Here is a 23,991-nt window from a genome sequence, read left to right as displayed (position 1 = left end):
GGAGTGGATGTATAGATCCACATTATCTTGACCTCGGCACTAGCTGGAGGTGAGTGGTCAGCGTCACGGTACTGCCGCTTTACCCCCAGGGAAAGAACCCCCGGTACCCATTGGATAGGAGGTTGGGTGGGCCCCAAAGGCGGTCTGAACAATTTGCAAAAGAGAAAATTCTGGACCGTACTGGAACCAAACTCCGACCCCTCGGTCGTCCTGCTCGTAGCCATTCGCTATACCTACTGAGCTGAAAAAGCGGCCAAGGTCCGCAAGGGCTGTAGAGCCGTAGATAGATAATGTAGGCTGAATTAGTAAAAATAGTGGGACATATGAAAGGTTATCAACAGTGCCCCCCCCCTCCAACTCAGATGCTTCATCTAAAGGAGAGCGCGGTAGCGTAGTTGGTTGAGGGGCTATGTTACAAGCCGGAAGGTCGCAGGTTCGATTCCCGATTGTGTCATTAGACTTTTCAATTGACCTATCCCTTCCAGCCGCACTATGGCTCTGGGGTCGACTCGGCCTCTTAACAGAAATGAGTACCATGATACTTCCTCGGGGTAAAGGGCGGCCGGGCGGCGCATAAGGCTGATAACCTCACCGCCATCTGTAAGCCGATTTTCAAGGAAATGTTAGAGCCTCGACGTTTCACATTTCTGTAGGCCTCCCCAACCTCTTAACAGGGATATACACCTGTTCACACCTTATCTGAAGACGACGTGGATATTTTATGAAGTTTCTCTGCCGTAGGTCAGTGCTGCATTTGATGCCGACAGGATATTGGTTGGTGTTGGTGTTTGCGGCAAGGGTTGGCAATATGCGAAGGTGTTTGGCTCGAATGTTGGCCATGGTACTGAACCCACCTGACACGTGGTCGTTTATCGATGCAAGATCCGGTATAGTATCTCTATTAGGCTACGGCTATCTTTTTTTTTTTCGAAATACATTTCGTCATTCTTCTTCCATCCGGTGATTATAAAAGCCAACCCAAGATAACGCAGCATAGGTAAACATAACAATCTTATCGTCAGTTACTGAATACGGGAACATCGGAGGATATTGCGTCCAGTGTCAGTGGAGTTTAAAGTTGGTGTACAGTTGCAAACCGCGTTGTGGCCCGTAGAGCTGGTGGTAGATACTAAGTTGAGATCTGAAGGCTGGCTTTCCGGTTAAGAAAAGCCCCCCTCCCCCGCATTCATTTCTTTGCAGTATCACCGTCGCAGTTTGCATTTCAGCCTCGATAGTTCAGAGTAATTAAAACACTGGGGCTCTGCTTACCACCTGCTTTCATGCTGGTGTCTTGCGCTGCGTACTCTTCGAACCTGAAGTTTGAGACGATATGTTCCTCCGAAACGTCTGCTTACTTTCAATGGACTACACCGCGTTATGTCCCATAGTCACCGCCGTGAAAACCTCAAATCCTGCAAAACACTGGTGTGTTGGGGCAGTCGAACCATGGTTAGTGGATAAAAGCTATCCCTGTAACGGGCCGTGCAGACCCATAGGGCTGAGACGTCGGGGCCCCCACATTTGCTGTAGACAGTCGGCTCACATTTGGCGTTAAGGTTGTCATCCTTACGCGCCGGCCACCCTTTACCCCCCCCCCCTCTTCCTGTTAGAGAGTGAGTCTACACCAAGGCCATAGTGCGGCCGGAAGGACTAGGAAAATTGAAAAAAATCCATCTCATCTGGATTCGAACCCTAGACCTTACGGTTTGTAGCAAATTGCTTCAACATTGGTGGATTTCAAATTAAAAAAATTGATTTTTGTAATTAAGATATTTTTTAAACAGGTTTATAGTTTCTTTAGTTGTGGGCACACTGTAGCGTATTTGGTTGAGGCATTATGCTACAAGCCGAAGGTCGCGGGTTCTATTCCCGATGAGGTCATTGGATTTTTTGTTTTCAATTTACCTGCTCTTTCCAGCCGCACTATAACAGCCCTGGGATCGACTCAACCAGTAAGAGAAATGAGTACCAGGAATCTTCTTGGGGGTTAAGGGCGGCCGGCCTGCGCTTAAGTAAATTCGCCATCTCTGAGCCGAGTGTCTGGGAAAAGTTGGAGCAGTTACAGCGCCACCGCTAATCTTCACAGTTCACAAATCACATCGCATTCGAAACGTTTTTCCAGCCTTTCCTTGGAAACGGGTTCTAACGTTGGAGTTTCTCTCCCGTCCAACTCCCTCTTCTCTTCCCGGCCTCCCGTACAGAACTTGATTTGGTTGCCCCAGTTGTGTTCCTTATAACTCCTCGGCACGGACCGCGCAGACAACACCTTTCATTCTCGTATGTTAACCGTTTCCGCTAGAATGTGTTCGCGTCACCCCGCCTATTAAGAATCCTTTGCCCCAGGAACGGGCGTCGTTTCATGGCCGTTACTTAGCAACTGGTCTGCATGCTACAGTATGATTTAGTGTGACTTTGACGTAGAAAAATGGGGCGACTTCACCGTCAGTTGATAATTGATATCTGATTGTTAAATTGTTTGGAACATTTGAATCTCTCTAAATTATATGTAGCATAGTGACTTTATATGCACTCGTGTAGCCGATTAGTGGTCGCGTGGTCTGAGGTGTGGACTGTCTTTGCTCGCTCGAACGGTGGGACCGTGGGATTGAATCCCACTCAAAGTCTATTCCGTTTGTGTTGTTCTGTGCATAAGGTGGCGGTCTTACGACGGGCAGATCCCCGTACAAGGGTTCCTGCCGTCTGTGTAAGAATGATTACGAAACTTAAGAAGAGATCAGAGCCCATAAAGGGCTGCAGAGCCATTGATGAATGAAACCCGATAAGGAAGTTTAAAGTGCTTTCTCAATATGTTTGTTTTGATTGCAGCTATATGAACTTATAAACTGCGTCAACAAAGACTTAGGAAAGGTTTCCAAGCTCTTGACCTTGTTTCTGTTAGAAGAAAGTTGTTTTGGCAGGCCTGTTGATGGGAAAACTCTGGTACTTAGAATCGACCACCCCTTACTTCGCTAAACTTATGTATTAAGTCCCCAGCTAGAGGATTCGGTTTTCCGCATACAGGGTCTCAGAAAAACGTTTCCCTGGAACTTGTATTTTTCCGGGTTGCGACACCATATTTTTTATGGCTAGATTTGGTAGGCTGTTGCCAACATACCAAACTGCACGGTGCCATAACGCAGGTAACCATAGTCTGGATTTTCATCTTTGTTGAAACGGCAGATTAACTTTTCTTGGAGTTTGAAATCTGAACCAGAATCATGAGCTGCAAGTAGTATTTGTATGGCTGCTCTCTCGAATGCTGGGGGTCGTGGGTTCGAATGCCACACAAGGCTGTCCTGTGTGTAGGTAGTAGCCTTTCGACGGCCTGAATCCCCGTGCAAGGGGCCCTACCATGGGTGTAAAAAATGATTACGTAACTGAAGAAGAGGCCGGGGCCCAAGAAATGGACGTAGAGCTATTGATGAATGAATGTATGGATGAAACTTGATCAAGTTATTGCTGTTGCACTCTACTATACGAACAGGGTGTGTCTGTTGTCGGCGCTAATAACTGAAAGAGAATTTGCGTGGGTTTATGCGTTAACGCTGTAACTCAGAAATCTGTAAGGCCGTACCATAGCTGAAGCGGTTAGTCGTTGGCTTCTCACAGCGACGGCCCAGGTTTGAGCCGGCTCAGGCCGTGTGGAATTTGTGGTCGGCAAAGTGGCACTGGGGCAGGTTTTCTCCCAGTACTTAGGTTTCCCCTACCAATCTTCATCTTCGCAATTGCTGGGGCTGGCACAGTAGGCCAGCAGTGGCCGCAGTACCGAGTGGACTCAGCCTCACTCCACGAAGTACGTAATAAAAATAAATGTGGGAAGCCATAACTTGGCATACGTACTGAGAGACACCCGAGGGTTGTGCTCGTCGAGCGGATTTTTTCTTTTATATCCCAAAATTTAGGGGTTAATCAAGGAATTTACATATTAACGACATTTCTGTGCTGAACGCAAGATGGCGACGATAATGAGTGCGTAAAAATGCGAACTGAATGTGTTTACACAAAATATTTTAATTTTTAGATAACTGTAAAATTGCGTATTGTCACATGTGGACCCATTCCTCGGCAACGCCCGAAATACGCGCACACAGTTGTTAAGGTATTGGAAGAAGTATTTTCTTTGTTGTCCGCGCCATGTCGAGTGCTGGGCAGCGGGCAAGTAGACACGCATTTGGACAACAGGAGAGGTATCTTTTTTGTGGTTAGCGCTCTGCCCAATGCTAGGTAACGGGGCAGTGAACACGCATTTTGACAGTGTTTCCGTGATGTCGGACCCGATTATTTACAAGGAGATCGTTCAGTTTCTTTTTGCTACAAGGCGGAAGGTCGCGGGTTTGATTCCCGATGAGGACATTGGATTTTTCAGTTGACCCAGTCCTTCCATAGCGTTTATATTGCAGCATCCTGTTTCACTGCATATATCTGACTTTGCGTTTTGCTTTTATGCCGTCTATGTGCAACGTTTTCCTTTACTGACGTTACATGTTTCGGCCTAACCGGCCATCATCAGGTGTGATTAATTAATCTGTTGCTCACTGTAATGCTGTTTTGTTTCTCTTACGTAGTCGCCTCCGATTACTTCTGGTTATGTGGGGTAACCACCTGTGTTAATTTTGATGTCCTTGAGGTGCACACGTTTGCCATATCTGTAATATCTTATATGTTATGCTAGAGTCAGAAAGTAGTTGAGAGTTCAGTTGTGGAGTTATAACTAGCGGGCAATGGCGTGACCACGGAAGCTGAAGAATATCCCTTTTTGAGACCCGTTACCAAGCAGCGACTGGTGAAGTCAGATTTAGATGACGGATTGTATGTTATTGTAATTAGTTTATTTTTAAGAGTGGCCGTAAAAAAATTGTCAATAAATCCAATCATGCAATCCAAACCCCATTATTATTGGTCACGACCATAAATACGTGGCTATGGCCTTCTAAATAAATGCGGGAGTAAAGAATTTTCTTCCCAATATCACGGAAATGATATGTCGCAATAGCTCGGACCAGAAATGCATTATCGCGATTGTCTTAGTATTTGTGCCGCTCTGCAATAGCAGTAATTAGATAAGGCGTGTTTACTGCCCTCTAATGGTAGCAGTGTGATCGGTTACTCTGTCAGGTTATTTAATGGCATATTTAACAATTTTTAATGGTGTTCACTTAGAATTAAAAAAAAAACAAGTCTGTACTATTACAGATTATACGATGTTTGAAAGTTGGTTACCGTAAGCGTAAGAAAGATAAATTAATACCTGCAGTTTGATGGGTAACCTATCGTTGGCTTGAATGAAATGACGTCAGTTGGGTTTCCTGAAGGTCGTGACGTGTTCGCGTTGTTCTGTGAGAGAGAGAAGAAAGTTTCAGGTAACAGCGTTTTAGTGTGCTGCGATGTTGCGTGTTTGTAAACGATTTCTTAGGTTCGTATATTCACATACGTATGTAGAAAGGGGCTATGCTACAAGCCGGTAGGTCGCGGGTTCGGTTCCTGATGATATCAGTGGATTTTTCAATTGACCTAATCCTTGCAGCCGCACTATGGCCCTGGGGTCGACTCCGCCCAACAGAAATGAGTACCGGGAATCTTCCTGGGGCTAAAGGGCGGCTGGCCCGCGAGGAAGGCACACAACTTCACCACTATTTGTGAGCTATCTCTGGAAAATAAACTAATTATTTACAAATGCATAATCAAACCAATTTGGACATATGGTATAGAACTGTGGGGCTGTAGTAAACCATCAAATACCAAAATCCTTCAGTCATTCCAATCCAAAACACTCCGTATGATATGTGGAGCACCATGGTACGTCTCTAACCAAACTTTACATGAAGACTTCAAAATACCATCAATACAAGATGAAATCAAGTCAAACATAAACAGATACAAAGACCGAACAACAGAGCATGTAAACCAGCTCATAAATGACCTATTCACTCAACCCTTAGAAAACAGAAGACTGAAAAAAATCTGGCCAGAAGACCTCGATGAAGTGTAACCATACGGAGAACCATTACTGAATGGTACCCGTCACAAGCCTCCGAATTTTAAACCATTTACTAATTACTCATGCTGCTACTATGGAGTAGATTGTAAATTTGCAAGAAATAATAAAAAAAAAAAACTATTTGTGAGCCGATCGACTAAAAATGTTGGCGCCTCGACATCTCAGAGCCATGAGGGCCTCCAAGGCATGTTACAGGGATAGCTTTGCATTTTTTTTAATAGCATTGTATTGTTTTTGTCATGTTAACTTAATCAGGAAGTTGGAATAGAAGGAAATGAAAGAATAGCAGGAATAACAAAGGAGTTGGTGTAAGGTCAGTTGAAGGTTATAGAAAACTTTTATTGATTCCCCTCATTAACTTCTCTCGGGGCCCCTCGAACGCCCCCTGGTCTGTAGGCGCGGGCCCTGAGGACGTTTGGAGCCGAGAGGGATGAGGTAACAGTGAACTGGAGAGTATTCAGTGAGGAGCTTCATAGTTTGTTCTCTTCGCCAAATATTATTAAGGTGATTATATGCGCATAGCATGTAGCATGCAAAAGAGCCGAGTATTTCGTAAACGGTATTTGTCGGAAAACACGTCTTGGAAGACCTTGACAGGTATGGGAGTATAATACTAGAAAGATCGTAAGTGTTTTAATGTACATTGATGAGCACCAAATGCGTTAATATCCAGAAGCTATGCATTTCACGATTCACGGGATTCGTAATATTCTTCAGTGGATTAGCGACTCTTAGCTTCGTAAGAAGGGGTCGGCATCTTGAGTTAGGCAGGATTTTGTGAGTACGGTAATGAACAATCAGGTTTAATTGGATTCCACAGAGGTCGGGAAATTTGCTGAGTAGCTCAGCGACTGTTAGATAGGGGCTCTTTACATAGAATTGTGAACACGGTGGTGAACTCCCAGGGATGGTCACATGTGGGATATTCCTTGAGTAGCTGCACATGATGGAGTGCGGTTTCTGTATCAGAGTAATGGTGTCCCCCGAGAGGAGACGCAAATGTGAAGAGCGTACACTGAAGCAGTTGAACGCTGTCTGCTGTCTGAAAACGTAAAAATTAGAATATAGAAAACTCTGATTTTGCCTGCCGTTCTGTATGGGCTTGAACCTTGGTCTCTGACAGAAAGGGAGGAACCGCACCATTACCCTGGGGTCGACTCAGCCTCTAACAGAAATGAGTACAGGGAATATTCCTGGGGTTAAATGGCGGGCGGAGCGTAAGGCTGATAACCTCACCGCCATCTGTGAGGCGATGGGAGCCTCGACGTCTCACAACCTTATGGACCTTCACGGCGTGCTACAGAGATACTTGTATTGATATAGTACGCATTGGGAGGAAGTGAACGCATGTAGGGTTGTCATGGGAAAGCCAGTAGAAAGGCCTAGACATAGGTGTGAGGATACTCTACGCCATGAAGACGTATGGGGGAGTGGAAGTATACACTCCCGTGTTGGAGGTTAGTGGTCAGCTTCACACTTCGGGCGCTTTACCCCCCGGGGAAAGAGCCCCAGGTACCCATTGAATAGGAGGCTGGATGGGCCCCAGATTGCGCGATCCCTGCTCTCTTCCTACGCAAGGTAAAATTATGAAGATATCCGTATTTGAGAACTGAGGTTTTCACGAAGATGGCTGTGACTATTACGGTCTTGGGGAAGTTGACACTGTATAATTTGGCGTAGGTACCAACGTGATGGAGAGGAACCTCGTGTCTCCATCGTCCACGCCACCTAAACGTACCGAGCTACGAAAGTAGACGGCATCGCATTCCACAAGACAACAAACCTTCGGTGATTATGAGTGCAGGTGTAAGTGAAACAAGGTGACCACAATATTTGTGGTTACACCGCCACACAGATGCAGCGGTGGTACACATTCAAGTGTTAGCTCTGTTGAGACCTTTTCCGGATATTACGAAACAAAGTCCTTCTATTGTTTCTGAGGTGTGTCCACATTTCTTTTACTTTCGTTTGATAGCCTGTATCCTGTCGAAGCTCGTCTGGTAGAAGTTCACGTAGCCGAATTTTGATTCCCTCCCCCCAAACGTTGGGAGGGAGGCCCACAATTCGGAGATAAAATCGGCGTACCGGAAATCTTGCTGAACACGCAGGACTTCCGTCAAGGTGTGACGTACCGTTAGAGGTGTTTGGACGGTATCCGGTCAGTGGTTGATATTTAAGTCTGCTGTTGTGCGAGTACCAGTTTCGTCTCCTGTGGTTCTAACTGTAAACAGAACTTAGGTCGTTGTCCTATCAGGGGGGAAAACTTAACGCTCACCTGTGAGGTGAGGTTACGTTGCGCATCAGGACCGAGAACGTGGTGTCATTAGCGCAGGTGTCCAAAACTGTATAGACGGTCACTACGGGGGTGTTTCTGTTCTCGTATACACGGTCTCTGGGTTGCACGTCTGGAGAGAAGTGGTGGGGGCAACGGTTTTAGCTGCGTTTATTTTAGGCGGGAGGAATGGTGACGTAAACTGGATATGCTAACACACATACACATCCTCCAATCCTGAGCAATCCTCAGAGGCGCTTGTACGTAACTCGGTGGGCCGTCACGCTAAGCAAGACCGCACCGGAGAGATGCAATTTCACGCCGCCAGAGCAAGTTTCTGGAGAGCATTCTTGCAGTGACTGAACGCGTCTTGCTTCCGAGTGAGCACGTGTTACTTACAATTCGTTGCCAGTGTACATCCCCTTAAATATTGGCGCTCCTTGCACTCATTGGATGGGAGGTTGAGCGAGCCCCGAACACTGACTGGATGTCGTGGAGAAATAAAAACATCTTGCCACTGGCGGAATTCTAACCTTGGTCATCTCTCCTGTTGCCTAGTCACTGTACCGAGCTCTGCAACTTCCCTGGTCAAATGTCGCGGTAATACTTGCCAGGTCTCTGCCTTTCACATCCTTAACGGTTCATTATTCGACGGTATATAGTCTGAGCTACCGACACCGTGTAACTGAAGAATCTCCCGCTGTTAGAGCCGTTGCCAGGAAACAGCTGATGAAAACTGAACGTGCTGGAAAAACGCTTAGCGGGCACTGTAATGGTTTGTAAAGTGTGGAAATTAGCAATTAGCTCTGTAATTACTTTTAGTTCCTAGTGGTGTGTATAAGTGGTCAGTGAATCAATTTACCAGTCCATACCCCCGTCTGTAATGACACACAAATCGTGACGTTCTGGTGTCCGAAGTCACGAATATACTCTGAATGTGGAGGCAGCAGGTTCCTCCGAAACATCGGAATGTGTGAGAAGACCGTAGTTTTTAGTTAATATGTTAAAGCCGAGCAGTTTAGCGTCGCGGTATATGTTTGTATTCAGGAGGTTCTGGGTTCGAATCTCAACCGGGACACCTGTTTTTTCTCCTCAGCCCCTGCAGACGTGCCTGGATAATGCGATAATTAGGCCACGGTCGCGTCTTCCCAATTCAGTGTACTCACCAGTCCACCTTGTTGTATTCCGCGCTGTTTAGCCTGGGAGACTGACGGCGTCGTTAAACAAATCACAAAACGTTGAAATCTTAAAAACTATTTTGTGTCTTTTGTAAAGGGGCACGCGGTAGCGTAGTTGGTTGAGTCACTGTGCTACAAGCTGGAAGGTCGCGGGTTCAAGTCTCGATGAAGTAATTGGATTTTTTTCATTTGGCCTGATTTCCAGCCGCACTATGGTCCTGGGGTCGACTCAGTCTCTAACAGAAATGAGTACCAGGAATATTCTTGGGGGGTAATGGGAGGCTGGCGTGTAAGGCTGACCTCACCGCCATCTATGAGCCAAGTGTCTAGAAAATGTGGGAATCTCAACATCTCACAACCCTGTGGGTCTCTACGGCCTGCTACAGGGATAGCTTTACCTTTTTCTTTTTGTCTTTTGTAATTGTGTGTTTTACGTATGGAAGGCTCTGAACATAGAGCGCCCCGCACCGTCAGTTAACTTGGGTGAAGCCGGCCGACGTGTTTACAAAGAAATGAAGGGTGGTCAGATTTATTTCTCTCGGTGACAGTTATACCGTGGAAACGTAGAGAAAAGCTGTGTAGAGCTGAAGTTTCCGAAGACAGAGATTGCAGGCCGTTTTTCCAGCTTCGTTTCTGTGAACTCAGCCGTCAGAGTGCTTTCTGTTATCTTCCGAGAATCGCGTATTCACTGACGCGTGCAGACACAGGCGCGTGTGGCGTGACCTGTACAGCTTCCCTGCAGATCTTTTGCAGTTCATCATTTATCGTACCATTGCATGCAGAAATAATGATGCTCTTGCCCAGGGTCAGAATTGTTTCTTCTTCCCTAACGACGCCGGCGGTAGCTGCAACTATAGCGTCGAATGACATCATCAGCGAATGGTGATTCTGGAGGTACCGTGGAAGGACGAGATCGTGGCCGATATTGAAGGAGAATTGTCATTGGTCCAGCTGATATTCGAACCGGACACTACCCGAATGCGAGTCTAGAGCATTGCCGGCTGAGCCGGCGTGATTGGTGGAAAATGTTATCGAACAAACGTAGAGACAGATGATTTCACGCTTCTATGACCAGTATACTGTCACGTGTATTAGTGACTTTAGACGGGGTTCGGATTGACAATTGGATTTATTGATCACTTCCGACAAGTCGTAACTTTTTGATCACTCCAACACTGAATGTTCTCAGTTTGCGTTCACAAGTCGTCACTGTCCGTTTCCTGGCAACGGATTTATCACGTCTCACAGTAACTTCAAATATCAGCTCACACACTAACTCTTCTAATTCCTTTATTGCCATCACCTTCGGCCTAAACAATTTTAGAATTTTCTGTGTACGCGGTTTTAGGGGACCCGGCGTAGCGCAGTAGGTATAGTGACTGGCTGTGAGCTGGACGACAGAGGGGTCGGAGTTCGAGTCCCGGTAAGGTCAAGAATCTTCTCTACGTCGTCCGGACCGGTTCTGGGGCTCACCCAGCGGTGAGGCGATCGGGGCGCGTGTTTGTGCATACACTCCCCCATACGTCTTCATGGCACAGTGCTTGTGGGAGCAAGTAAAACAGTACAACACACAGTAGCCATATTTATTCTCTCTCTCTCTCTACATAGAGGTTGCAAGTTAGGAGAGGAACGTATTACATAGAGGAAGCAATGTGATGGTGGTGCAGTTGTACTTAAGAGACGTCAGTCCTCCACATCCTCCCCACCCTGGTCGATCTCCAGTGGGATGACCAGCTGCACAGGTCTGCTGACGTTGGTACCGTTGGCGGTCCGGAGGATAACTGTCCGCACCTTTCCGTCCCGGCCAGGTCGCGTTTCGTGGATTCGAGCCTTCTGCCACATGTGCCGTGGTCGTAGATCGTCCTGAAGTAAAACGATATCTCCTACACGATATTCCTTAGATCTTTCTTTAGGGCGCCGTACCTGGTGATAACTTCGCAGTTCGAGGAGATACTCCTTCTGCCACCGCTTTAGGAAGTCTTCCTGCATTTTCTCCCTAAGTCTGGCTTCTTTTCTGAGGTTGTCTCGGGTGGTGGGCTCCGGACCGGTGGGCAATGCCGTCAAGCGTTCACCATTTAGAAAGTGACTTGGCGTCAGCACATCAGAGTCGTCTTGAACGATTGGTCTAGAGTTTATGGCGGCTTCTACTTCCACTAACAGTGTTCCAAGGGCTTCTTGATTGATTTGGCTTTTACCCAACACCTTTCTTAGGCAACGTTTTACTGTTCCAACCATTCGTTCCCAGCAGCCTCCCCACCAAGCCGCCCGTGATGCGATGAATTTCCACGAGATACCATTGTGGGCAAAGTGCTGGCTTGTTCGTTGGTCGGCAAAAACCTGACTAAGCTGTGATAACTCCTTGTTAGCAGCGTGGAACGTCCTCGCGTTGTCAGAGTATATGGTGTGTGGGATTCCTCTTCTTCCGGAGAACCGTCTAAAGGCCATTAGAAACTTGTCGGTACCCATATCCGAGGCAAGCTCAAGATGCAGAGCTCTGGTTGTTGCGCAGGTGAAGAGTACGATGTAAGCTTTCTGTGTCAGGCTCCCCACCTTGACATAGAGGGGACCTGCGAAATCAACACCGGTGACAGTGAAGGGCTTAGTGGGTTTGAGACGATCGGCTGGCAGTGGTGCTTCAATTTCTTGGCCTCGGGTGTTTTTCGCAATTTTGCAGGGCAGGCAGTGGTGTAGTGCCTTTTTTATCGTCTGTCGGGCTCTCAGGATCCAAAATTCATCTCTCAGCTCTGACAACACCATGCGAAGTCCGAGATGATGTAGGCGAATGTGTGTCTGTTGTATTAGCAATTTCGTGAAGTGATGTTGCCCATCGAGTAGGAGTGGGTGACGCTGCTCTCTCGTTAGCGGTGCAAAGTGTAGCCGTCCGCCGAGACGAATGAGTCCAGAGTCTAAGAATGGGTTGAAACAAGCGATTTTGGATTCTTCCGGTAGTGGTGTGTTGTTCCGAAGTGCATAAAGCTCGATAGCGAAGCATTCCTCTTGTACAGTCTGAATCCAGTAGGCACGAGCCGCCGCGAGTTCCGCCGCAGTCAGTTCGCCTCGAAGTCTCTCTCGGCGGAGTAGTGATTGTTTGAAACGAAATATCCAAGCGGTCGTGCGTATCAACTTCCAGTAGGAACTGAATCTCGTAGCATCTATCAATGAAGAATGAATTCCCAAAAGAAGAACTGGTTGGGTCCACGGGCGTTTTTCGTCTGGCAGCGGGCTGCTTGAAGTGGGAAGGTTCTTGGGCCATTCTCGCGGAGGAAGAGATAGCCATGAAGGTCCATGCCACCATTTATCCAAAGTCTTCAGTCGATCTGCTGTGATTCCCCTCGAAAGATGATCCGCTGGATTGCTTTCTCCAGGGCAGTGTCTCCATTGCGAAGGCGTAGTGCACGTTTGTATTTCCGTAACCCTGTTGCATACGAAGGTTCTCCAGCGGTTTGGGTCTTCACGTATCCAGCCTAAGGTCACCATGGAGTCAGTCCAAAGAGTTGCTGCTTGACTGTGGAACCCCGTCTCCCGACAGTAATAGCGTAGCAGCCTGGCACCTATCAGTGCTGCGAGGAGCTCCAGTCGTGGTAAGGTCACCTTCTTTACAGGCGCAAGTCTGTTTTTGCTGCAGACCAGCTGGACCCTGACCCGGTCCTTACCCTCCGTTCTGATGTATAGTGCCGCACCATACGCCCGTTCGGAGGCATCGCAAAAGACATGGATGTGAGAATCACCATCTTCCGAAGTGTGTACACAACGGGGAATATGTATGCTTGATAAGGATGGTAGTGTCGCTACCCACGTGTGCCACTGTAGTCCAAGGTCTTGTGGTAGGAGTTCGTCCCAGTCCATCCCTCGACACCATGTATCCTGGAATAATCTTTTCCCAATGATGGAAACAGGCGATGCTAGGCCAAGGGGATCATAAAGTGTGGCCGCGGCTTTCAGCACGTTCCTTTTTGTGGTGGGTCCTTTTGCTACCTTGTTTGTAATGACCTCATGGTCGATGGAGAATGTATCGGTTTCTGTATTCCAATCGACGCCCAATACTTGGGTTTCTGCGTCGAATCTCTGTCCCTCAGCAGTCCAAACTGTTTTCAACTGCGCGGAATTTGAGGCCCATTTTGCCATAGGGAGTCGAATTTGTTTCATAAGGGAAGTAAGCTCGTAGTACAGTGCGATTACCTCAACTTCGTTTTCTGCCCCTGCGGCGAAGTCGTCGACATATGTGCTGTTGACCATAAGGGATGCAGCATGGGGAAACGTCTGCTTGTAACGATCAGCAAGCTCTCGCAGAGTAGCGGCAAGCAGAAAAGGACTGCAAGTCAGGCCAAAAGGAAGCCTTTTGAAACGGTAAGTTGTTATGTCGCTTGTAGTTTCGTAACCATGTTCATCGTCGCCAACCACTCGGTACCAAAGGAATCTCGTTAAGTCCCTGTCATCTTGATCTAGGACAAGCTGTAAAAATGCCTGGCTGACATCGCCAATAATCGCTGACGGGTATAGTCTGAATCTCAGAAGAATGGACAAGGTTTCTGGAAGAAGGTTTGGTCCCATCTCCAGAGCGTCATTGAGTGAGGGCGCGTATTGTTCACGCGAGGACCCATCAAACACGATCCTCCACTTGATATTCCCACGCCTTTCCTTCTTTACCAGATGGTGTGGCAGATAATAACTCTCCTTAGAGTCTTGTATAGGCTCGGCGATTTCCACATGACCCTTTCTTACATAATCTAGCATTTGCGAGTAATAAACTTCCTGCAGACCTGCATCTCTTTCAAGTCTCTTCTGCAGTGTCTGAAATCGTTTTTCTGCATTCTGGCGATTGGTCGGTAGGGTCATATTCTCCTTTCTCATAAGAGAAACTACTCTTCGCCTGTCTTCAATGCGGTGGGAGTTGTGGAATCGCTGGAGGATGGCAGTGTCCTTTGCACCTAAAGATCGGTCTTGGTCTGGCGAGATTCCGATGACATCCAAATCCCATAGGCGTCGAAAATCATCATCTGAATGAGGGACGCAGTGGTCCGACTCAATGTAGTTTACGACTACCGAGCTGACGGTGATCCCAGATCGGTTTCCACTGAGTACCCAACCCAGCTTGGACGGGATCAGTACTAGTGATTGCGACAGTCGTACTGGCATATCATTTTTGACTATCTTCCAGTAATGGTCACCTCCGATGAGAATCTCGATAGGAAGATCGTCGTTGTCGTCCTTCGGGTCAGCGAGTTGCATTTTGCGTGTGCGTCCCAAAACGTCGACGTCATGCGGTACAGTCGGGTGAGCTGAGAAGGCGTGAGCACTCTCAAACGCAGTGATGGATGTTGTAGAGTTAGTCCAGATACCCTTTAGATCCAATCGGACGAGTCTACGTGGATTTGAAAGAACAGATGGCATCTCGAAGGCGCTAACTGCTAGCTGTCGACTTTCAATTGTTTCTAACTTCAGGTCCTCTATTATTGATTTCGTGATGAAGCTGGATTGGCTGCCGCCATCCAGCACGCATCTAGTCAGTTTGCTTATACCTGTAGGCCCCCTAACCCAGACACGTGCGGTCTGCAGGTAGGTAAAATCAGAAGAGGCAACTCCTACATTGCCGACTGAGATGGGTGGTTGGGCAGTATTGTGTTCCGTGCTGTTGCATATGGATCTGTGGTGACTCCTCTTGCAATTCGTGCACAATGCTCTTCCTTTCTTGCTACAAGTGCGGGCATTGTGGCCTCGATTGAGGCAAATAAAGCAGCGGTTTGCGGCCTTCAGCTTCTCTATGCGGCTGCGAGTATCAGTGACAGTATCGCAGTCTTGGGCCCAGTGGCGGCGGCTCTCGCAAAAGACACAGAAGGGTTCCGTAGGTCCTTTAATTCTTCGAATATTCTTCTGGGTTTTCGAGCTGATGTGGAAGGTCGCCGCCGCTGGAGTGAGGTTACAAACGCTCAAACTCTCGCCGCGAATTTTCTGGGTGGTTAGGGCTCCCTCTACTTCAACGCTCAGAAACTCCATTAATTTTATGATATCACCCTCAGAGAGCTGTTCCCTCTTCACGTGAACGATCCATCTCCTGCATACATCGTCAGGGAATGCGCGAAGTATTTTTGGCGCCAGTACTCTACCGTAGGCGTTAACGTCTTCCCCTATCGCCTGGAGGGCCTGGATACGTCTGTTACACTCTATGAACGTAGTATTGAGAGCTTCGGGGGACGCGGTCGTAATCGGCGTGACGTCTTGTAGGTAGTCTAGGTGGGCCTGTATTATGCGGTTCCGGTCCCCATACCGTTCGCGAAGAATCTTCTTGGTGTCCTCATATGTTGATGCTGAGACAGAGATGCCCTCTACCAACAGCTTCGGCTCTCCCTCAAGATAGCCTCGAAGAAATACGTGTTTGTTAACAGCCGAGAGGGATGGGTCCTTATCAATGGATGACTCGAATTGTTCCCAGAAACGTGACCAGCTTTCCACGTCTCCTGAGAAGGGCTCTAACTTGATGGGAGGTAATTTGACCGAATGAACAAACGATGGGGTGGGAACAGCCGCAGCGGAGGTCTCACTGATTGTTAAGTCGGCCGTTGCCGCAGAAAGCCTCTTGTCGATCCCTCGCACTGCCTTCTGGATCGCGCGCTTGGCGGTGTCGATATATTCTTCACAAATCGCCACGTCTGTGTCGTATTCATCATCCGCAATGAGGTCGTGGATGGAGTCGTCCAGTCGCAACATACGTTCTAACGCTTCCTCGACGCGTCCCTTGTAATGTTCATAATCTTCAAGGGAAGTCTCTCCTGTGAACGAGTTAAGTGAATTGGCGAAACGCGTAATGTTATTTCGCTCCCTTGTACGTTTCCTCTTAAGGTTATGTAGTTGTTCTACGTCGGCCATTATGAAAATCGTACACTAGTTCTCCCTCCTCGTGATAGTCGCTTGAAGTGGTGTATGTAGTACTGTTAGTTCTACCTCCCTCTCAAAGATGGCGGGATACTCGTAAGTTGTGTTACCGACCGATTTTCTGGTAGTTCCGCTTTCCTCCACCAGGTACGTGACGGGTTCTGCAATGCGTTTCTACGTTATGGAGTTACTTGCCTCGTGTCTGAAGATCCTGGCGTCTTTGTGTTTCTCTGTCCAAACCTCTACTCACCCAGTTTCTTCACTTGAAAATACACTCCACGACTTTCACAGTAATAACAATACACTCTTACACTATCACGTCACGTAATGGCTCGCTAGTCCCGGGTTTCGGCACCAAAATGTGGGAGCAAGTAAAACAGTACAACACACACAGTAGCCATATTTACTCTCTCTCTCTCTCTACATAGAGGTTGCAAGTTAGGAGAGGAACGTATTACATAGAGGAAGCAATGTGATGGTGGTGCAGTTGTACTTAAGAGACGTCAGTCCTCCACAGTGCTTAATTAGTTAAGCACGGGGGTAACTTAGTTGCATGGGTTTAGAGGTAATGAACCGGAGGGAAGTTAACAGTTACAGCAATCTCCCTGAACACGCCTAGAGGCAACCGAAATTTTGGCTCAGCACCACTTTGTTGGACCTTGGCCGCTTTTTCAAGTTCTTGGTCCTTGGGACAGTCGGTAGTGCTCCTTGGATGGGGATCAGCCAGTCGCCAGGCCGCTACCTAGACACAGGACAACACAAACACAGACATCCATGCCTGGAGTGGGATTCGAACCCACCATCCCAGTGTTCGAGCGGGCGACGACCGCGCGGCCACTGTGATGGACTCTATAAAGACGAGGAAGAGCAGAGAGCAGGATTCTTAGGAAACAGTTTCGGTCTTTTCTGGTATTACAAAACAGATTGATTCCATCGTTTGAAAATCCCCCCCCCCTTTTTTTCTTCCTCTTGGTTGAACATTTGAGAGAAATTCATCCTGTCAGTTGCTGTTTCCGATATCTTGCGTGTTCTTTAAATACCTTTTTTATTTCTGGCAATTGTAGTTTTCTCGTAATTTCGTATCTAAAGGGTCGTGTCGCGCAGCCGTTGCAATGAAACTCATTTTTGCTGATGTTAGTGTTTTTTGTCCGTGGTTTAGTGCCGCGAGATACGTATATGTCTAGGCGTAGGATTTGCCTCTCTGGGCTGGATAACGAAGTTCCTGCATGTTGTGAAGGGGACAGGACATCAAATCAAGAAACGGCACAGATGAAGTAACAGTTCTGGCTACGTGTTACGCTTGTTGCTCTCTATGTCCTGTGTTGCACAGTGCAACAGGACGCTGCAATTCAGAATTTCAGAATAGCAGTGTATAAACGAAACTCGATAGAACATTTTGAAAAAAGTGCGTTCTGGCCGTAGGCCGAAATAGATTGGTGAGACACCGACCAACACGACAGAGAACTTCGTTGGAAGATGGAAAATTATATAAAGCCTGGTTAGGCGCCGATCACAGTGGCCGCGCGGTCTAAGGCATGAACCGTCTTCACCCGCTCGAACACTGGGATCGTGGGTTCGAATCCCACTCGAGGCATGGATGTCTGTGTTTGTGTTGTCCGTGTAGGTAGCGGCCCTGCGACGGGGTGATACCCCGTGCAAGGAGTCCTGCCGACTGAAATGAAACGAAGCGTTTCACGAATGCCCTATGCACCAATCAGGAGCAACAGGAGTAATGACATGGGTAGACTGGTCTAAGGAGTGTTCTGTGAATTCATATTCTTTTATGCTTAGAAGTAAGTTATGGTTTGAAATTTATAATACGTATTTTGGCACAGTAGTGTAGTTGGTTGAGGCACTACTGCTATAACCCGGAAGGTCGCGGGTTCGAATCATTGGATTTCTCATTTGACCTAATCCTTCCAGCAGCACTGTGGCCCTGGGGTCGACTCAGCCTCTAACAGAAATGAGTACCAGGAATCCTGCTAGGGACCTCATCGCCATCTGTAAGCTGACTCCGGAAAATGTGAGAACTTCGACGTCTCAAACGTATGGGCCGCCACGGCCTGTAGCAGGGATAGCTTTACCTTTTCTTTACAATCATCTCCAGTTTCCTGCACTCAATGTGGGGGTGTGTTAGTGATGAGGTCAGTCTAGCGATAGGCTTCTCCACTTGCGTCTAGGAGGTACTCGGTTAGAAACTCGGTCAGGACAGAGGCTAATCTGACTAGTTCGCATGGTTCTCTCAGTCCCTTCAGCCAAATGCCAATATACATAGTGTCTTGGGAAGGACACGGCCGCTTGGGTCCAAGTCCTTACCAATTTATCGTTCGTCAGCCGTACCATTTAATACTATATAGTCCGAAGTAAAATAAACCATAATAGGGACTGTTCGCCTGATAGTTAGGCCCTTTGCTAGGCAGCGACCGCGAAATGAGCAACTATACAACGGCCATTACTAGACAGCTTGTAGAAAGCAAAATAGGAGCTGTGTTTTCTGTGCGGTTCGTTCCTAGATGTTACGAACAGGACAAGTGAGGAGTCAGTCAGTCAGTAAGTTAGCTAGTTAGAGGACTGCCGCAGTTCAGTGCTCATGAGCTGTTTGCTGTTAGAAGATGGTAGCTGAGACACGTTGACAATTCGTGAACCCAGAGGAATGGGAACGCCTGTCGTTGGAAGCCGCTACTAAGCAATGGCTAACGAATACGTGACTGGACTCTAGGGTAACAGTGAGCTGTAAAGTGTAGTCACGCGCTGTATCAGAGAGCCAAATAAATCCGGTCATCAATCCAGAACCCGCCTATGGTCACTCATCCACGTGACAATACGAATATGCCGAAAGGGCAGTTATGGACACGTAAGATTTGAGATTTTCAGGTCGGTGAAGTTCATGTTGTATTTTGGTTTATGACACCGTGCTACCAGGTAAATTGGCTCAAACGGTAACACATCTGATTTGTAGGCTGAATGACTGGGTTCGAGTCCCACTATACATTGCTATCCTGACAGGATTTCTTTGCAGTTTTCCTCAACCCCTACTGGTAACCGGCCTTCTTGAATAAACTGCAGATAAAGTTGTTCCTGTGCGTAACTAATAAAGCAGCATGCCATGAAGGCGTGTGGGACAGTGGGTGGTTAGATATCCACGTTTTCTTGACCTCGGCAGTAGTTGTAGGTTTGTCTGGAAATTGCCTAGGAAGATTAAATGTAGAAATGTGATGCATAGTGACGAGTGCCATAAGCTGTAATTCCTATAATGCAAAGCCTCTCTTTTTGTTTTTGAGAGCAGTCTTTTTTCATGAGAAAATGATTTCTGCGGTCTTAAATGAAACTCTCCAAAGATATTCAAATGTAAGGCAAAAGTCTCTCGGTTACTGTGTATTTGAAAGAAAACGCTAAGGTATCACATGCAGTAGGGCTAAAACGTTTTTATTTATCAGAGAGTTATGTACAATATAGGGCCGCGCCATAGCTCAAACGGTCAGTCGCTGGTTTCCCACCGCGGAGGCTCAGATTCGATCCCGGCTCTAGTCAAGCGAGATTTGTGGTGGACAAAGTGGCGCTGGGGCAGGTTTTCTCCGAGTACTTCGGTTTCCCCTGCCAATCTTCATTCCACCATTTGCTCCACAATCACCCTCGCCTATCATCTCGGGCTGATACAATAGGCCAGAAGTGGCCGCAGTACAAGGGACCTGGTCCCACCCCACCAGCAATAACAAAAAATATGTACACTACACAGTCATTGCCTTATCTTGTAGCTTTGGCCCCAGAATAAATGTTAGATAAGAAGTAACATGGAGAAACCGAATTTAGACGTTATTTGAACAGGGAACCCGGGACGCCTCTTAAAGCAGTCCCTTTCTGGGATATTGACGCCTTGCAGTCTGGAGAAGCTAACCAACGTTTCAGAGGAATGTAGTCTCTCTGTCATAGGGCTGAAGAATTAACCAAGCAACAAGCGAGGGAACTGTGCAGTAGCCAGTGCGTTCCTCCAAAGCTTCAGTTCCGACGTTGTGTCCAGTGAACTTTTCTTTTTAAGCGTTTTTGTTTCCAAAGCAATTGCGTCAAAATTAATTAATTGCTTAATTCGTACCTCATACTTTTACGGTGTCGAGCTTATTTTCATTTTGATCATTTTACAGACGGTAGGACTCCTTGGACGAACGAGTGATCAGGTTGTCGTAAAGCCTCTACCTAAACACAGAATAAACGCATACACATACCAAACATCCATGCTTTGTATGGGATTCGAACCCACGAACCCGGCTTCCGAGCGAGCAAAAACGGTGCATAGTTTAGACCGCTAGGCTACCTTGACCGGCTGTCAGAATTAATATGCATGCGTACATACAACCCCCCCCCCGCGTCACGCGCCCACAACAGCCGTCAAGAATCCAACCGGAAGGCACTCAGTTGTACGTGTATAAGCTTTTGTACTGTTAACTTCCCAAGGTTTCTCCCTTGTTTGTTTCTAATCCTGTATGTTATGGAATGATACGTTGAGGGCGACATTTAATGCCATCGCCCACAAATAACACCCACAAACAATAAATCATAAACGGTTTTATTTATATAGTATACACCACCGTACACGCATATGAAGATATTATCGATAGGCCCAGAATAGACACGATGCACAGCCTCCAAAGACTGCTTGCTCGTTCGTGATCTGTTGCATAACTTAACATTTCATGCAGCGCGTTAACGTTCTAAGATCCTATGCTTTGGCGACTCGAAGTTGCAGAATGTCTGTTAAATCTGACGCTTATAAACTCCGCAGTATTGCTCTTGTATACAGACATGCCTCGTTGTATTGCCCTTTGCAGATACGCGATTTTACAAATTGAAGGTTTTTAGAATATACAAAACTATAATTTTGCCTTTCGTTCTGTATGGGTGTGAAACTTGGTCTCTGACATTAAGGGAGGAACATAGACTGAGGGTGTTTGAGAGGTCTCTGACATTAAGGGAGGAACATAGACTGAGGGTGTTTGAGAACAGGGTGTTGAGGAGAATATTTGGACCGAAGAGGGACGAACTGACGGGAGGTTGGAGAAAACTGCATAATGAGGAGCTTCATAACTTGTACTCTTCTCCAAGTGTAATTAGAATGTTCAAATCAAGGAGGATGAGGTGTGCATGGCATGTAGCACGAATGGGGGAGACGAGGAATGCGTATCGGATATTGGTGGGAAAATCAGAAGGAAAGAGACAACTGGGAAGACCAAGGCGTAGGTGGGTGAACAGTATTAAAATGGATCTTAGAGAGATAGGATTGGTTGGTATTGATTGGATTTATCTGGCTCAGGATAGGGACCAGTGGAGGGCTCTTGTGAACACGGTAATGAACCTTCGGGTTCCACAAAATGCTGAGAAATTCTTGAGTAGCTGCAGAATTGGCGGCTCCTCCAGAAGGGCTCAGGGCAACCCTGCGTCGAGCAAATTTGTCGGCGCCATTTTTTCCAACATCATGTGCTCACTTCGTGTCTCTGTGTTATATTTTGGTAATTCTCGCAGTATTTCAAACCCTTTCATTATTATAATATCTGATATGGTGATCGGTAATGAGTGATCTTTGATGTTACTGTTGTAATTGTTTTGGGACGCCACAAACCGCGCCCATATAAGACGGCGAACTTTAATCGATAAATGTTGTGTGTGTTCTGACTGCTCCCCCGACCGGCCGCTCCTACGTCTCTTTCTTTCTCGGCCCTCCCAGTTCCCTGAGAGACAACAATATTGAAATTAGCGCAGTTAATAACCCTACAATGACCCCTTGAAAAGAAGAGTAAATCGATTCGGCATATTTCGTTTTTATCTTATTTTAAGAAATTGCCACATCTACCTCAACCTTCAGCAGCCATCAACATCTACGCAAGACCTTCCACCCGTAAAGAGATTACAGCTCGCTAAAGGCTCAGATGATTGGCACTTTTTAGCAATAAAGTATTGTAATTAAGGTATATACATTGTTTTATACATAATGCTATTGGAGTCTTAATAGGCTACAGTATAGTGTAAACATAACTTTCATATGCACTGGGAGACCAAAGATTTCGTGTGACGTGATTTATTGCGGTGGTCTGGAACCTAACCTAAATATCTCTGAGGTAGTAAAGATAAGCAGCGGCACGCACAAAGGGAGACTACACAGAATAACACCTATACAGTACTAGAAACAAAGAAGCCGCTGCAGCACTATAGACATAGGCCGAGTAACCCTGACAATTTTAAATTTTAAAACTTAGAGAGAAAAAAATTAAAGGATTTAAAACTAGAACTGAAGATTTTATAAGTGCTAATTCAGAGAAATCAAAATTGACGCGTGTAAATAACAAAGATATCAACAAAGTAGATTTTGGTAATAACAACGAAAGGAACAATCAGGAAGACCCATGTTTTTAAATTTAAATGTTATAAATAAGTGCAGTGTAACATACGTGAGTGTATAAACCTGATGATGGCCGTTTGGGGCCGAAACATATAGAGTATAAAGGAGAACAAAATGAAAGACCTATAAATATAGTTTGCACTTAGGACAGAGTTATATCATATATCGTATAAAGCGCAACAGGATGCTTAAATATAATATCTCTGAGGTATGCTTGGCGTAGTAGGATAGAGGACAGGAGAAGCTTCCATGCATGTGCCTGTTGCTTAAATATACGCCGGCTACGTAAAACAAGCAGCACTTCTTCAGACAAGTGTCTCGCAGGAGTAGTGACATTGGGAAGTGCTCAAGATATTTTGATCTTTTAAAAATAAAGTTCCCCCACGCAACTAGCGTTCATTTTGTGTTGGTGGCAGTAAGCCTGCCTATTCATAGGTTCGTCACGCAACATCGGCCCGAATGACGGAAACAGAAATTTGGTAGGAAGTAGACGAACAAGCTCTATGATGGTCAAAAAGTATTTACCCTCCCTTTAGAAAATTGGAACAAGGGGCCCAACTGAGTAGTCGTCTTCCTTTCTCACCTGAAGACGGAAACGGATCCAGTTCCGAAATGTCGTGTCCTCTGTTACCTAAAATTGTGGACGATGGAAAAAGTCCAAAACCCCAGTAATTCTGTGTGTCGTCCACCATCGTCAGAACCGTTTAGAACCTACCAACGTAAGTTGTTTGTTACGATTAAGACATGCGGTGTTCCAATGGCCTGTCAGTTTACTTGGGACGCAACTATAATTAGGTGCGAAGAATGGATACATTTTGGCACCTTCGAAACGAAAGGACAGGTCTGGTTGGGTTATCGGTATCCCAGTAACCAGGGTGAGGTGCTCAGATCGAATCCCGGCTCCAGAATCTGCTGTCTTGAATGTGTTCTTGGCTTTTATTAAGGTCTCCCAGACAGATACTGGGATGGTGCCTTAAATAAAGTAGCTGCAGTTCACCATTCATGCTATCCGTCGCCAAATAGTCTAGTTTCCGGTTAACTACCTACCTCCATGGAGCTGAGCCGTTCTTGAGAAGCCGCCAGTTGTGCACCTACTTAAGAAGTTCCCAGTATTTTATCTAACCCAAGTTCATTATCGTGTTCACAAGAGCCCTCCACTGGGCCCTATCCTGAGCCAGATCAGTCAATTCTCTACCACCCCATCGTTTATCTCTAAGATCCATTTAGTGTTATCCACCCAGCTACGTCTTAAGCTTCGTAATGGCCCATTCTTACTGGCTTTCCC

The 23,991-nt window shown here is 46.6% G+C and overlaps 2 protein-coding genes across 13 annotated transcripts in view; one reads left to right on the top strand and one right to left on the bottom strand.

Annotated features, from left to right (window-relative positions):
* LOC111862903 (serine/threonine-protein kinase MARK2) overlaps positions 1-23,991 on the top strand; it is a 290,458-nt gene that overhangs the window by 164,061 nt on the left and 102,406 nt on the right. Inside the window, exon 1 of one of the 12 annotated variants that reach the window (XM_023848729.2) lies at positions 13,613-13,795. The exons of the other annotated variants lie outside the window; for them this stretch is intronic. Within the exon in view, the coding sequence (XP_023704497.1) occupies positions 13,697-13,795 (99 nt within the window). The 5' untranslated portion in view covers positions 13,613-13,696. Of the gene's footprint in view, positions 1-13,612; positions 13,796-23,991 lie in introns of those variants that run through there. 12 annotated transcript variants of the gene reach the window in all.
* On the bottom strand, positions 11,068-13,706 carry LOC117282195. Its single transcript, XM_033750846.1, has one exon. It carries the CDS (start codon positions 13,682-13,684, stop codon positions 11,132-11,134), a length of 2,553 nt encoding a protein of 850 aa, XP_033606737.1. The 5' UTR covers positions 13,685-13,706; the 3' UTR covers positions 11,068-11,131.

This window comes from Cryptotermes secundus, unplaced genomic scaffold (assembly GCF_002891405.2).
Source record: "Cryptotermes secundus unplaced genomic scaffold, Csec_1.0 scaffold582, whole genome shotgun sequence".
NCBI lineage: Eukaryota > Metazoa > Arthropoda > Insecta > Blattodea > Kalotermitidae > Cryptotermes > Cryptotermes secundus.
Note: the sequence above shows the minus strand (reverse complement) of the source record. Positions and strands in the feature narration are given on the sequence as shown.